Source organism: Camponotus floridanus, unplaced genomic scaffold (assembly GCF_003227725.1).
Source record: "Camponotus floridanus strain SB8 unplaced genomic scaffold, Cflo_v7.5 scaffold96, whole genome shotgun sequence".
Lineage (NCBI taxonomy): Eukaryota > Metazoa > Arthropoda > Insecta > Hymenoptera > Formicidae > Camponotus > Camponotus floridanus.
In genome coordinates, this window is record NW_020229867.1 from 1 (window position 1) to 17385 (window position 17385).

The 17385-nt window shown below is 23.9% G+C and overlaps 1 protein-coding gene and 1 long non-coding RNA gene across 2 annotated transcripts; one reads left to right on the forward strand and one right to left on the reverse strand.

The window, feature by feature from the left end:
- Window positions 1-1784: 1784 nt before the first annotated feature.
- LOC112639873 lies at window positions 1785-2747 on the forward strand. The gene is made up of 3 exons (XR_003123711.1): window positions 1785-1912; window positions 2251-2326; window positions 2613-2747. It is a non-coding gene; the product is annotated as an uncharacterized LOC112639873 (long non-coding RNA).
- A 494-nt stretch (window positions 2748-3241) lies between these two features.
- Window positions 3242-17346, reverse strand: LOC112639874 (sodium channel protein Nach-like). The gene is made up of 9 exons (XM_025415051.1): window positions 17198-17346; window positions 16509-16715; window positions 16242-16407; window positions 15141-15289; window positions 14422-14527; window positions 13707-14013; window positions 12844-12894; window positions 11959-12148; window positions 3242-3368 (listed from the first exon to the last, which is right to left on the reverse strand). The coding sequence occupies exons 1-9, from the start codon at window positions 17344-17346 to the stop codon at window positions 3242-3244; spliced, it is 1452 nt and encodes a 483-aa protein (XP_025270836.1).
- Window positions 17347-17385: the final 39 nt, after the last annotated feature.

Sequence of the window (17385 nt, forward strand, 5' to 3'; positions counted from 1 at the left end):
AAAGGCATTTCGAAGCTTGGCAGAGCAACCGTTCTGCGAGTTAAATAGGTTATTTATTTGCATATATTTATTATTATATAATATTATATATATATAATTAAATTAAATGAATATATTTATTATAATTAAATAAGCAATTAATCGTAATTTGATTTTATTCATAGATTTAAATACGAATTTTAAAGAAAAAGATTTTTTATATAAAATCTATAATCTTGTAAAGGTTTTATTAAAGTTATTCAAGAATTATTAAGTATATTTATTTTATTAATCTGCTATTATTATATGCGTCGGATATAAAATTCAATGCATATAATAATTTTTAAAATATTAATTATTTTGAACATTATTACAATTTAGATCTTTCTATTTGTATGTTATAGAACAACCCAGATGATCTGAGAGGAGGAGCAGGCCTAGGAGAGCATACCTGCACCAGCGGAACACGACCTGAGTGTGAATATTATTATTTATATTAATTTATATAAATGAATTAATTAATTTATAATTGATTTATGTGAATGTTTAAACAAGAAAAAAATTGGGAAAATTTTTATATTTCTTTCTATATAATTCTTCTAAAGGTTTCTACTTGAAAAAATTAATTAATTATTAAAACTATTTTATATTTAATATCTATTTATAATTGCGCACATCGGACATAAAATTAATGAATCCAATAATAAATTTCTTAAAATATTAATTATTTTTAAACATTGATGTAATTTGCTTTTATATTGTATGTACAGACAACGTAGCTTCAATATCAATTCCGCTGTTGCGCATCAATGCCGCGGTAGGACAACCTTTTATTTTTGAAGCAAGGATTTATAAATGCATGAAGAAATCCATTGCTTCTAACTCTCCGTTGGCGGGATAATACGCGAGTAAAAATTAAAGTTGAAAAGTAAAGGAAAAATATTTTAATTAAAGATAGATGATATTTTTGTTGCAATTGTATGGTGAACATACATGAAATATTCTAAAATTCTATTATATATCGGTCTCTATAAAAACAATTTTTATAAAATTATAATTTTTAATCGATAAATATTTATTCTATAAAATAGAGATATTTCTAACCAATCTGCCAACTGAGAGTTAAATGCATGCTTTTTATCTTTATGCATGATAATTTATAACTTGTAATTTTGACGATAATAACGTCCGTAAAGAAACGATCATAATATCGCATGATCGTTTTTGAAATAAATTAGTCGTCAGAATGAATGGCCAGAAGTGGAGATAACTGGCCTGAAAAATACATGGTCAATATTGGCCAAAAGATGTGTTGCGCGATGTAAGGCTCTTTAAATTTTATCGCGAATTTTTGCTGGTGTAAGCCAGCAAGTAAGGCGGCTAGGGCTGTTAGGACTGCTAGGACTGTTAGGGATGTTAGGGCTGTTAGGTTTGTTAGGGCTATTAGGGAATATAAAAAATTAAATTTATTTTCAGAGAAAAAAAACATAAATATTATTAAAAAAAGAAATATATATATATTGCGTCGTCTACTTTTCGTCGTCGGTGCCGTCAACTGTCGCGGCGGCGGCGTGCTCGATACCGCGTTTTCGCGTTTAGTTTTTTTCGGCGTCATTCGCGTGTATCGCGTTTCGCGTTGGACTTTTTCGCAATTCCCACTTTCACAAGTGAAACGGGATTTTCGCTCGTACCGAAACCGGGAGTGCCGTTTAAAGTTTATATATATTAAATATATACATCGCGCGAGACAAAACAGAAAATTTTTAATCGTATCAATAGTGCGGGAGTGCCGTTCAGTATCGCGCGTAAAAGTGCGAAATAGCGATATAAAAAATATCGCTCGTGAATGCGGGAGTGCCGTAAGTATCGCGCGTCTACTGAGAGGAGGAGGAGGCCTAGGAGAGGCATCAGGCTCCGGCAGAGCAATCTTCTGGTAAATAGTTTATTTATTTGCAATTATATATAAATATTAATATATTTATATAATTTAAATCAAACAATTAATCCAACAATTCATTTGATTTGTTATTTATATGATTTAAATAAGAGAGAAAAAGAATTTTTAAATAAAAGCTATAATCTCTTGTAAAGATATAAGCTTTTATAAAATTATTAATAATGTTTTTCTTTAATTTATAGAATTATTTTATGAATCTACTTATTATTATATGGGTTGAATATAAGATACACAATACATACAATAATAATTCTTTGAAATATTAATTATTTTGGACGTTATTATAATTTGGATTTTTTATGTGTATGTTATAGATGTAACCAACTCAGATGATCTGAGAGGAGGAGCAGGCCTAGGAAAGGCATCTTGCACCAGCGGAACAACCTGATGGTGTGTATTATTATTTATATTAATTTTATATAAATTAATTAATTAAATAATTTGATTTATATAAATGACTTAAACATGGAAAAATTGGACAATTTTTTATAATGATTCTTTCTATAAAAGTTTCTACTTAAACAAATTAATTACTTATAAAATTATTTCATATTTATACATCTATTTATAATTGCGTACATCGGATATAAAATTTAATGAGTCCAATAATAATTTCTTAAAATATTAATTATTTTGAACATTGATATAATTTGCATTTTATATTTGTATGTTACAGACAACATAGCTTCAATATCAATTCCGCTGTTGCGCATCAGTGCCGGTAAGTGACAACTTTTTATTTTGAAGCAAAGGATTTGTAAATGCATGAAGAAATCCGTTGCTTCTAACTCTTGATTGGCGGGATAATACGTGTAAAAATTAAAGTAAAAGAAAAAATATTTGTAAAATAACAATAGATATAGACATACATGAAATATTTATTTCCATTATATATATATGGACACACAGACTTTTACAAAACGATTTTAAAAATAGATTTTTAATTTCTAAATATTTAATCTAAAAAATAAAAATATTTATAAGCAACCCACCGACCGAGAGTTAAAATGCATGCTAATTATATTTTATGCATGATAATTTATTTTGCGATTTCTGACGACTAAATGACGCACGTTAAAATACGATCGATAATATCGTACGATCGAATAGTCGACGACTAAACAAATAGTCGTCAAAATGAATATAGCCAGAAGCAGAGATAACTGGCTTGGAAAATACATCAATATTGGCAATATTGGCCAAAAGATGTGTTGCGTCGCTAAGGCTTCCTTTTATCGCGAATTTCCGGTTAGGGCTTCCTAAATTTTTCATTATCGCGGATTCCTAATTAGGGTTCCCCAAATTTCACTTGATCGTGAATTTCTGCTGGCGTAAGCCAGCAAGTAGGGTGGCTAGGGCTGTTAGGTCTTTGTTAGGTCTGTTAGGGCTGTTAGGACTGTTAGGTTTGTTAAGCCTATTAGGTTTGTTAGGGCTATTAAAGCATATAAAAATTAAATTTATTTTTAAGAAGAAAAACATGAAAATATGTTATTTTTAGGGGTCTGTATTAGGCTTGTTAGGGCTATTAGGTCTATTAGGATTGTTAAGATTGTTAGGGCTATTAGGGCATATAAAAATTAAATATATATATAATTTATTTCATATAAAATTAAATAAATTATATATAAAGAATTGAAATTAATTATAAAAAAAACTATAAATAAAAATAAAAAATTAATGTATGGAAAATGTAAAAAATGTAACTTAAATACATAATGTACATTTAAGTTGCATTTTATTATACGTATAACATGTACTAAATTTAATATTTTATTTTTTGTAAATTGTATTAATATTTTATTTTATCACTACTAAAAATTGTATTTTTTTAAAAATTATAATTTTAAATTCAAAGATGAATGTTATTAGTATCTAATATGATAATATTTATTTGATAAAATATTGAGAGACAAAAGTAATTCAATTTAAATAATTTTTTTTCTAACTTATTTGAAATCATATACATTGATTATCATTGAATAATCATTTTAAATAATAAAAATTTTGCAATTTTCTTATGTTGGGAATATTGATACTAATAGCATTAATTATTAAATTGTAATTAACATTATAATTATATCTATAAATTGTAATTATATTATTTTTTATTTTTCATAATTTTCTTTGCAATTGTATCGAAATTATAATCTAATTGTAATAATGTAAAAGAAATCTATTGTACATTACACGAAATTAGGTAAATACATACAATAACAAAATTTGTTTAATTAACACATTTGATATATTTTATTTGAATATTTTTATTGCAAAATTATTCAAATATTTGGATAGCTTATTTTTTATACTAAAAGATTATTAATAAATTCAAGAAACTTTCGTAATCGCGCAAATACTGTAAAAAAAATTTTTTTACATAATATAAAGGTTATTAAATAAAAGTGAATCAAGAAAAACACGATGTTAACCCAATAATTAGATATTAGCTTTTTACGTAAAATTTGTCGTTCTTTTAATATTATAGAAAACACAAGTATATTCGAAAATAAAATATTGCGAAATATTAAACATTATCAATCATGCGGAAATTTAAATCTGTAAAACAAAATAATTTTCTTTGATTATCGTTTTTAATTTAATGTATTTCGAGAATTTCGCATCGCGTTAAATATTTATAGATTACGATTTATTGATTTACGATTTTATAATAAATTATATTGCAAACAATTGCGTTCTTTTCACGTTTTTGGATGTGATCGCTGTCTCGACGACGAAGCCTTATCGCTGTCCCTCATGTCAGGTGGACGCTAGCAAATGCGCGGTTTGTACTGGTGGAGAATCGAAACGATTTTCATTGCGGAAAGTTATTTCTCGCCGGTTTTTGTGAGATCTATCCGCAACGCTTAGTTCGGTGCCTCATTGAAAATTGAAAGTTTCATTACAGAGTAGGAATTAAACCCAGGTTTTCGTGGCGGTTCCTGGAAACAATGTTTTGGCAGTGATTTAACGACAATCACCGTACATTGTTTGAAATCGAATTACAAAATTCATTATACTTTGAGAGAAGATATATTTTCTCTTTTTGTTAAAAATGTTCTTCCATTAATATCCTCCTATTAATATGACTATTATTTTAATAATGAAAATAATAATTCAAAAATGGATATAATAGATAAAATTCACTTTTTCAAATATAAATTTAATTTAATAAGTTTTTGCGCAAACTTTTTTGTGCAAAATTTTTATTATTTGAAAAATTATGGTTACAAACAAGTATATTTTATTAATTAATTTTGAGTTAATTTTATTTTTGGTCTCTTTTAAGAAACCACTTGCAGGAATTACTGGATGCTCCACTATCTTATATATATTATAATTAGTTTATTTTAGATAAGAGTGTACATATAATAAAATACATGTGCGTAAATTGTGACATATTTGAAAAACTATTTTTTAATATTATTCTTAATAATATATTAGGAATGCATGATATAATATAAAATGTGTGATTAATTAAAAAATTCGAGACAAATCGGATGGGTACTCTGATATCAGTAAGATATCTGCAAATTATTGTTACGTGTTAAGTCTTAACTGTTAAATGCAACAGAAAAATTAATTTCTTGATAATCTTTCATTTGATGTTGCTAAATATTCAAGTTGAATTTTTTTTTAATCTTGCTGTTATCAGATTTGATTTGTCTCGAATTTTGAGCAAATTTGGTACCCTAAAATTATTATTATTCACACATTTAATCAAGCAACGATAAAAGCGCATGTATTTCATTTTATCTTTAAATATATTTGATTGTAACATGTATATAAAAACTATTATATCCAGTCATTTTTTAGTAAAAAGAAAAGATTTCTTAAAATGGAAGATGTTTTTTTACGCGAATTTTAATATTATATATTGAAAATGATAAGAAGGGTAACAGTCGTTATCCGCTGCCAAAATCGCTGTTATCGGGAGCAGTCAGGAAGATCGGGATTTCGCTCTTTCTTGTAGAGAAGCTTCTGATGTTTAATTAATCACTTAACTATCCGTTGTGGATCGATTTCGCGAGATCCGAAATAGAAGAAATAAGACAAATTGAAGTCGCTTCCCACTTTTAGGATCGTTCTTCTCTCTGTCAGATATTAACCAGCGTGTCACTCGGCAGAGGGATTTTGATTTGGTCTAATCGTTGGGCCAGTTATTCTTCATTGAGCGTGGCGATAACGCGATTATTTTAAGGCATAAGGATATTAAAGTTTAGCCTGTTTGCAATTGTTCGCGGAACAAGATATATATTTTACTTTTGATCGCGAAATTTACATGAAATTGTATATTTGAAAAGAAATCGACTATTAGATTCTGCATCCGCGTTTGATTCCTTACGTATATTATAATATTGTGCAAATTATATGAAATGCGTCTCTAATGTTGCAATATTTTGATTGTCGCACAAAATGATAATAATTATATTGCGCACGTTGTATTCCGATTATTATAGAAATTATGTGTATTGTTATGGTTAAATATTACTGTTATTATTAATTTATTTATTTATCATATATATTCGCGAAATTTAAACCGCGAAATTTAATTTTTTCTCTGATTTAATTGTTGGGTAACATCAAAGTTTTACTTATCTTTCCGCGTCATCAAACATTTCTTTTAGAAAATCTTATAAAATGAATTAAAATTTCGCATTAAAATTACTTTTTCTTAATTGAGAGGAACACAAGCGATAAATTTATTAATGATTTTTTTAGTCGCGATAGATTATCAGCTACTAATCTAAAAATTTTCTAAAAATTTTTAATCAATTTTACGTTGTACGTATTGCGGATATTTTCGTGTAATATAGTAAAGTAATCTATGTATATATTCTACATAACAATTTTTTATGTATTATATATAATATCTATTTTATTGTTATGTATTACACTATATATTTTTAACGAAAAATTTTATGTATTATCTTATGTATTAACAATTTTATGTATTATATATATATATATATATATATATATATGTGTGTATTATGTATATATATTTTATTATTGTTATTGTTATACATTATATATTTTCAATTTGATTGTATTATTATATATTAAATTAATTTTCTAATTTATATTTTATAACTCTATTGTATTTAGAATTAAAATAAAATATTATATATTAAGTTATACTATTATGAAAATGATAACAAAAATATGTGTAAAAGATTTTATAACAATAGAAAATAAATCTTGAATAAATGTCGAAAAATGGAAAATATATCTTCATTTTTCGAAAAATTATTTTATTCTCCGAATTTTCCTTTTTTTTCTTTCTATATATATATATATATATATATATATATATATATATAGTATTATTGTAAGTCCAAGAATGTGTATGTGCTTTCAACATTATTATCCGTATTATTGAAAATATTTGAATAAATTCGAATACATATTTATTTGATGTTGATACCAATTTATAAATTGTACTATAATTATAATATATATTTTGTAATATATTTTTATATGACTGCAAGCTATGTAATTATGCATTATAATATTATATAATTATATAATATATATATAATATATGTATATTTTATACATCCTTTGTATTATATTTTCTATTTGGAAAATTTGAAAAACCTACATTATTAAAAGAAAATAAAATAAAAAAATTGTACCTCTTCGATGGTATCTCCACCTTAACGAAGGCATTTGCCGGGTGAAGAGGTTTGAGTACTCTAATGATCCGGAGAGCTATGCCGGCGGTAACGTAGGCCGGTATTCATACAATTTGTTTTTATATTTAATCATCTTAAATATAATCTTAGATCGCATCTTAAAATTCTGTTCAATCTCAATGAAATAACAAACATTTTCTAAATTTTACTTAAAACAATTTTAAATATAAGACTGTGTAAATACCGGCCTTAATTACTGGTAGGGTCACCCATGCCGGATAGGTCAAAGAGAAAGAGTCAGACTAAGAGAGATACCGTAATTATAATTATTATATTAATAATTATTAATTATTTATATATATTAATATATATATATATATATTATATATTAATTTATATTATACATTATTAATATATATTATATATTAATATATATTATACATATTAATTATTAATATAATAATTATATTATATTATAATACTTAGTTAATAATTATTATATATTTTGAATAAGATGGAAGAGAGAAAAGAATGATAAAATGATAAGAAGAAAGAAGCACGAGTCCCTATAGTCCCTATAGATGGAAGAGAGAAAAGAATGATAAAACGATAAGAAGAAAGAAGCACGAGTCCCTATAGTCTTGGGAATGCGACAGATCACAACATTGCAAAGACTTGAAGAAGAAGATGCATCGGATAAACATGTGTAGTAATTAGGAATAGCTTGCAATTAAGTCGACTAATAATAGTAATACTTTTTAATTATGTTACACTTTATAATTTAGCACATTGTATTATATATACATATAAAACATCAAGCATTAAATATTTTGCTGTTATGAAAATTGTAATAGAACAATATAAAAAATTTGCTACATAAAGTGTAACATTCGAAAGCATTTTTTTTCACTGACGAGATACTATTAAAGATCAATGATTTTACAAGATTTATCGTGACACGAAACATTTATATATATACATATACATATATATTTATGTATATATATATATATATATATATATGTATATATTTATATTTAAAATAATCTAGATCGCGTCTTCTATCACTGTAAGCACACAAAAATGATAACATTTGCAGGTAATTATGTTATACTTATATATCATAAGAAAGAGAAAATAAAATTAAAGTTGAATACTGAATGTGCTCTAAAGTAAATCTCATCTAAATAAATAAATGCATAAATGTGCGCCCCACATTCCTCATGAAAAAAATTATTTTTATAAAACTAGGCGATAAATTTAATAAAATTAAAAATTTATTTAAGTAATTTATATATTCGTACTCGTCATCTCTTGACAACAACTAGTTAAATAGTTAATGAATGATGAATTTACATTACAGTAGGTGTAATTGTATCAGATGAAAAAGAAGTTTCATTGGAAGCAATTGAAAAAGCTGTTTGTTGTATGGAATTGAAAGATGTTATAAAAATTGTTATTATTCAAGCTTGTCCAGGAAAGATACGTGGTAAGAAAACAAAATTAAACAAAATTGTAATAAAAAAAATTATATTTAAAAAGAATTTAATATTGTATATAATAAGAAGTTGTAAACAATTTTTTTTTATGTTGATAATGAGAATTTCATAATTTTATAAGATGAAAAGAACTATTTGTTTCTTGATAATTTGTTGTACATAAGTTGTAGAATATTTAAATATTTCAAATCTTTCAATTAATGTTTTTTCTCTTTATTTATATGTGTATGAATATATACATGTGTGTGTGTGTGTCTATATATATGTCTGTATGTATGTATAAATAAATAATTTTATTATGTAAGTATATTCAAAATTACAAAGAGCAGATTTTGTTTCCAGGAAGTATAAATAATTGTTTGATAACTGATGGTTTATCTAATTCTCCTGTTATGATATCGGAAGATATTCGTCAATTTAGGAAACTTTTAATATTTATGTCAACAATACAAGGTTTTGTATCAGTACGTCACAAAGATCAAAGTAAATAATGACACTTGAAATATATTTTGTATAATTGAGTTTCAATATTATTTATAATAATTATTTATTTTATTCGGTTTCATGGTTTATACAGGAAGTTTGTAAAATTCTCGAAACTTATGGGAATCATTTATCTTTCACTGAATATGTTAGAAAAAAAATAGCATTTATGCAAGAAAAAAATGGAAAAATAGAAGGGGTTCAAATTGTACAATTGCCAGAAATACGCATTGATTGTTTAGATTCAGACTTTCAATTAAGAAACATAATTACTCCTGCACTTTAAGTAATAATTATACGTTTAAAATATTTCTTTTGCTATAAATACATATGTAAATAAATAATTTAGGTTAATAATATAATTTAAAGATTTAAATGAAGATTTTATTTATAAATTAAGAAAAAAGTTGTTTAGGATTATGTTAATAATAAGAATTTTTATAATACTTATAACATATATTTGTACATATAAGATTATGTATATATTAAACTTTATTTTCACGTGTGACATAATAGAAAGAATTATTTCAATTAATATGATAATGATTATAATTATTACTAATTGTCCGTAGATGATAATTATTTTTAAATATATTACTAGTTTATTAGTATATATTATTGTACATTACTGTCTTCTGTTGAATTGTAATATGCCTCAATTATTACGCGTATTATAAAGAAATATAGAAATTCAAAGATTGACATGAGACTGAAACCAGCAAGTAATCCGAGAAAACCACCGAATGATGCTAAAAATAATATATATTACTATATATGTAATTTTTTTTAAACAGAATGTTTATATATATATATATATATATATATATATATATCTTACCGAACATATTACGCCAACTATAATTAATTGATCGTCGATACTGAATGGCAACTAAATCGCTGAAGAATACATGTACCATAGTGTGATTGAGTAAGCTAGTGCCGTTACTGCAAAAATATAATAATAGTATTAGTACCTACATGAACATATTTAAATCTATATTAACTATTTTCAGATTAATGTTAATTCTTACATGTATAGATTTTAAGAATGTATTAAAAATACTGTATATTTTGCGCAATTACATAACTATATAGCTAATTGTGCACATTATATATATACATATATATATATATATATATATATATACATATATATATATATATATATATATATATATCTTGTAGACAGAAATATAACTAGAAAAAAATAAAATGTTTCTTTATGAAATATATTTTTTTTTGTGGAAAAAAGAAAAACATTTTTTAAAATTTTATTTTGTTCTTTTTTTAATTATTTAATATTTTTATATTTTGGTTATTGTAAATTGATCTTTTATTATTTTTGATTTTTTTAGATAACTGATTTGAATTATTTGCTATTATTTTAAAATACGATTCTAATTGGCTATAAAATTATGTAATTATTATTTTTAATTAGATAAATTTGGGTAATTTTTAGTTAAATAGAAATTTTTACATATTTAAAATTTTAACTGAAAATTATCCGAACTATGTATTTGTTGGAGTGATTTGCTATAAAAGTGTATCATTAATTCATTAAAATTATTTTCGATAAAGATTTTTTTTAATATATTAACTAAAAATGATAAAGAAAAATAATGTTATATTAAATAAAAAACTAAATTTATTTCTTTTTTCAATGAACAAAAATATATTTTAATGAACAAAAATATATTTTTTATTCAGTGTATGTTTTCTGTTAGAAATAAAAAAATATTTTACATCGATATTCCTATAATAAGAAATACATCGTTTTTGAAAGTGATAATTACGTTAGAGAATATTTTATCCATTGATAATCCATTGATAATCTTATAAAAATTAATAATTTTAATAATTTAATAATTTAATAATTAATAATTTAATAATTTTAAGATGTCTTTTTAAACGTCTTAAGACATTTTAATGTTCTCTGGGTAATTATTTTATTGTAACATAACATATGTCGTTATTATATCTCATTATTATTGCACTGTTATAATAATTGATTTAAAAATAAGATAATTAATTAATGAAATAAATTGTATTTAATTCATGAAACTTGATATATTTAAATTTATATAGAGTTAATTAATAATTAATGATTTAAAAAAAAATTACTTTATGAAATTGTTTGTATTTCATATGAAGATATGTTTAAAGAATATTAAAAAGCTTTACAAATCGAATAATTATTTTAATAATTAATTATTTCTATTTATATACATTATGCATAAACAAATAGAAAATAACATAAATAAAATATTTTATATAAGTTAGTTTATTATTTTGTATAGAGTTTTGAAATATAATTGAAAGATTTTGATTCTTATTCGAATAATTTTAATTAAAGTATATGTGTAACTTTTGATGCTTTATGCGAAATATATATGAATTAATCTGCTACCGAGAGTGCTTTAAAAAACCCCTATCGTTATAGTAAATAGTATGATCGAGCGTTCCATAAGAGCTTTCGAAGGGATAATAATATAGAGTGCAATCGGGTATGCATCCGCAAGGTCCTGTTTTCATATTCTTTATCTTTTGTAGTTTGTTATCACTTTCATCCACATCTGGCCATGAAGTATCAAAAAACGCTGTAAGAAACAAATATATGTAAAATAAACCACAAGATAATTCATTTTAATTTGACAAAATACAAGATGTCTGGGAACAGGGATTACAAGCAGGGAAAAGGTTTTTTTGAAAAAAAATAAGTCAAAAATGTAAAAATACGAAATAAAATTAAAAGGCTACGAGACCGTGGCGCAAAGTGTTAGAACGTAAAAATAAAAAGTAATAATAAAAGACTCTAAGTAAGAGGTAATATATTAATAATCAATTAGATATAAAATACATACGTATTTACGTATAAAATACATACGTATACATACATTTCGATCTATTCAAGATCCTTTTCAATACTTAAGAAGTCGTTAGAATATAAACAAAATAAATTTAACTAATAAACAGAGCGCGATTACTCAAAGATGGGCGCGATAGGAGGCAACATAAACAATATGTAAAATAATAATGGTCAAACGTTTTGAAACGCTAACAAAAGATGTGACGAAAGCACTAAGCTGTTAACAAATTTAAAAAATTATTAATATCTGATAGTAAGATGCATTTTCCAAAAGAAGGCCGACGCTCACCAAAAATGTAAAATAACATTTATACGTATACGAAGCTTCATTTTTTAAAATAAATTATTTCTTTAAAATTAGAGTGATTAAATATGAATGTATATATATATATATATATATATATATATATATATATATGCACTTACACTTATATTTTAGTAAGCATTGGACATCCCTGAGATTACATACTCTGGTACCTGGAGGAAAATATGTTTATTTTTTTTAGAATGTGTTCCCTCTCTACAATGTATAATGGATTTTAAAAGGAAAGAATTTGGAAAGTAGTTAAAAAAATCATAATATAACTTTTTATATTATCTTTGTTAAAGTAACTATTAAAGTGTAAAAATACATTAAACAAATATTGATTGTATGAAAAAATCATATTATATAATATATTATATTTTATGTATTATGTTTCTTTAAAAAAATACTAATATCTGTTTTATACTTGAAGTAAAGAAACTGATACGGCTCTATTGTATAAATATAAAAAAAAACGCAATTTAAATTCTTCCTGCCAGTAAGAGATAGACGCGCGGATAATAGAATGTGTAATTTCAAAAAATTAATTTTCTTTGAAATTAATGCACTATTATTCATGTGCCTGACCTCATATTACGATCTGGAATTTAAAAAAATTTATTGTTTTATATAAAATTACAGAATTATTTTAAATTATAATTGTATTATCCAGCTGAGTAAGCATATAATCTATTTTAATAACATTATTATATTATATTATCTATTTTAATAATAAAAGATTAAAAAACATATTAATGAATTAACTTTCACTGTAAAAATACATAAAAAAAATAAAAACGTTTTATTTATATAAACGATTTTATTTTTTATTAACCAAAATTTTTCAATAATATATTTTATATTGAATAGAGGGCACAGAAGAAAGAGATTACAAGTTATAAAAATTTTTCTATATATCAAAAAATAAATTTGTTCGAATTAACTTTCTATTTTTGTCTTTACACATACTTTTTCTTCTACTTACTATTTTGTGGAAAGTAATAAGGGATGCAACCGCATTTTTTTCTTACAATGCTAGCTCGACATTCTGCAAGGCAGTTGTGATATGTATATATCGCAAAAGTTAAATTTTTCTCTTTGATATTTGTATATAGTGTTTTGTTTGCTTCATCACTAAGTATACATTTTCGTGTAGAAATCGCTAAATTCTTCATATCGGAATTTGAATACATTTCCTCAGGGGTAACACTCAGGAAATGTTCACTATTTATTCGTGCTAATTGAATTTCGGAATTAAAATCTGGATAATCGAACGAGTAGTGTATCATGACCTATAACATAAAGCATATAATAACACATTATTAATAAAAATTATTAATACATTATTATTAAAAAGTATTTATTGATTAATTAAATTGATTAATGAAATTATTTATTGATTAATTAAATTTATTTATTAAATTTATAATTGAAGTTTTGAAAAATAAAATGTAAAATTCAAATAGAGAATTATACAAATAGATAATATTAATATTATAAATATAACATAATATTATATATTTTAAATCTTACAAATTCAAATAAATTATTACTAATTAAATGTTATCCGATGAATAACCGTTTAATTTCCCTACCGATTAATTGTAATTATAGTAATATAATTATTGAATTGTTTTTATAAAAATTTTATTACTGAAAAAATTATTTTCGATAGTTTAAAAAAACATTATTTAAATTACCTTTACTCCATATCCTCCTCTAAGAGTAGCATGATAATCTTTGGGATCATTATTTATTATTATAGTCATACCAGTCTCTAAACCACAGGCAGCAGATCGTTTTACTCTTTAATAAGAAAAAAAAATATGTTAATCGAAAAATATATGCAGTATTATACGATGATTATATTTAAATATATTAAATACATAACTGTATTTTAATGTTCGTAGGTTTTACATTTTTATATAATATATAATATATATAATATATATTATAATATATATTATATAATATATATTAAAATATAGATAAACACGATGTATTTTATTTAATATTTTTATTGTAAATTATATTGTAATAATGAAATTTTTGTCTATTATTTTTTTCTGTTCCACAATTTTTTTTATGTGTGTGTACGTATATGTTTGTATCTATGAAAATATACACATACTTAGACATATACGTATGTATATGTATGTACAAAACATAAACATGACATATTTAAAACTTACGACAATTATTTGAACATTTAATATTTAACATATTTAATATATTTAAAATTTAATATAATTATTGCGCATACACATACACATCTTATAATTTCTGGACAATATTTTATTGACATATTCTAAAAAAACTGAAAGCAAAATTTTTAATGCTAAAAAAAGGAGATAAGTTGTTTCGTAAGTCTTAAATATCACGCGTACAATGTAAAATTTGATTCTATAAAAATTTATACTTCTCAGGTATTGTATCTGGGAAAACATAATAATTAAAACTGCAACATAAGCCATCCCGTGACAAAGCTGGCTGAAAATATTTGTCACAATGATCGACTGTGCCCTTCCACTTGCATCTAGTTATTAGGGTACTGCAGTTTTGTGTAATCTGGAAAGAAGTAATGATTAGTTCTTTCAAACAGCAATGTTGAAAGATAAAATACAATGTATAAAGTATGTCTTAATTTATAATAATATTATAAAATCATTAATTTAATAAACTAAAGAGATAGAAAATAATTTTCTTTATACATTCGCGATATGTTTGAAAAGTATGTTTGTATTGAAACAGAAATCTTTCAGTTACTACTAACATGCCTAAATTTTAACGGAGATCAAAGATTTACTAGTCAACATTTTTTAATTCAGATTGAAACAACATCGAGGAAAGCTCAAAAGCATTATGTAGTTTATTTATCACAAAAAAAGAAGAGAAATAATTTATGAGAACAATTTATCAGCGGTAACTGCCAAATAGCTATATCCATTGATCATTTCAAATACTATCATACAAAACAATTAGTGTGGATTGTTCTCATCAATATCAACATTTGTAGTTATATGTATGTACATAATAATTTCGTTGAGACTTCTTTCATTTTATATAATTATTTTTTTAATTCTTTCATCCTTTTATTACAGAGCACGGATTCTTATCATGAAGTCGACATATGACACACGACACATTCTTATTATGAAGTGATCGATCATTTTATCTTTCACAAATCACTGGAAAATTAAGTTTTTAATACTTTTTACAATGTTTCTAAATCTAATTTAATAAAAAAAAATTTGGTGATAAGGGCTTATTATTTATTTTTTCGTATGATGCAAATGGATTATATATATATATATATATATATATATATATATATATATATATACACTCTCCTATGTACATACATAAGTTGATAAAATACAAACATATTTCCAAGTTTATTATATTTTTAAGTTCAAGGAACAATAAATATAATTAATAAAAAAAGAGCAAATAATATATGTTCTGAAATTTCATAATCATATTATGTACATATGTGCACGAAAAACATTTTAATACATACCAATCTTACTACATCAAAAATGGACATACTGTTATCATCTATAATATCTTGTAGGCGAGTAAGATTTTTCTGAAGGTCATATCCGAATATTCCTGGTATTAACAATTCATTCATCAATCGCATTTCTTTAATTAAAAATTCTTTCGACATATTGGATGGTGTTCTCCTGAAAAAAAATACGGTTGACATAAGCAAAAGAAAAATAATTTTTGTAACAATATTATGGTAGCAAGAATCTCTAATATGAAACATATGCCAAATACTCACAAATTTTTGACGAATTCCTCGGTCAATTTGTAAGACACGCGATTATTATTGCATATTGTTATTGCAGGAAATGGATAATTCCCTATTTCGTTATGCGTTGATTCGATAACTGTCAGGGTAGGATAAGTGACATAATAATTCAAAGACTTTTTTATTAAAATGAAAGCGCAGCATAATGATGTAATTACCATTATCGCCCAAATAATCCTATAAATAATTGTCGATAATACACGCATAATTGTGATCATTTAAATATTAAGTTAAACACGTAAAAAAATTCGCGCACGTTGCATATAAATCGAAATCGGTTTTCAATAATAATATGTTTAAGTTTATGTATATTTTTACAGATTTTTTAAATTAAAAAAATATATTATTTGTATTCTCTTCTCTTTTCTCTCTCTCTCTCTCTCTCTTCGTAATTATTCATAACAAACTTTGTAACTATTATTCATTAAAACTAAATAACAGCCCCAATTTAATAACGATAATATGTAATAAAAATTATAATTAATAAAATACAGCATAAAAGAAAGATAACAAACATACAAGAGGCTGTATATAAATATAAATATAAATGTAGAATAAATTAATATATAAATATATTAATATATAAGTATAAATATATAGAATAAATTAATTTAATTATCTGCGTTTATTATAAAATATTAAAAATAAGAAATCCATACCGTTCCGTTTTAGGATGTTGAGTTTGATTGATATATTTGTAACCGTGTAATCCGGTGTTGGAGCAAAAGTTGGCAGCCTGTTTTTTCAGAATATTCCAACATCCTATTTTCGAATACTTGAGTCGAGTTTTTATCCTGACCTTCTCCATATTTAATTGATCATGGATAAAATTCCAACAAATTGCAAA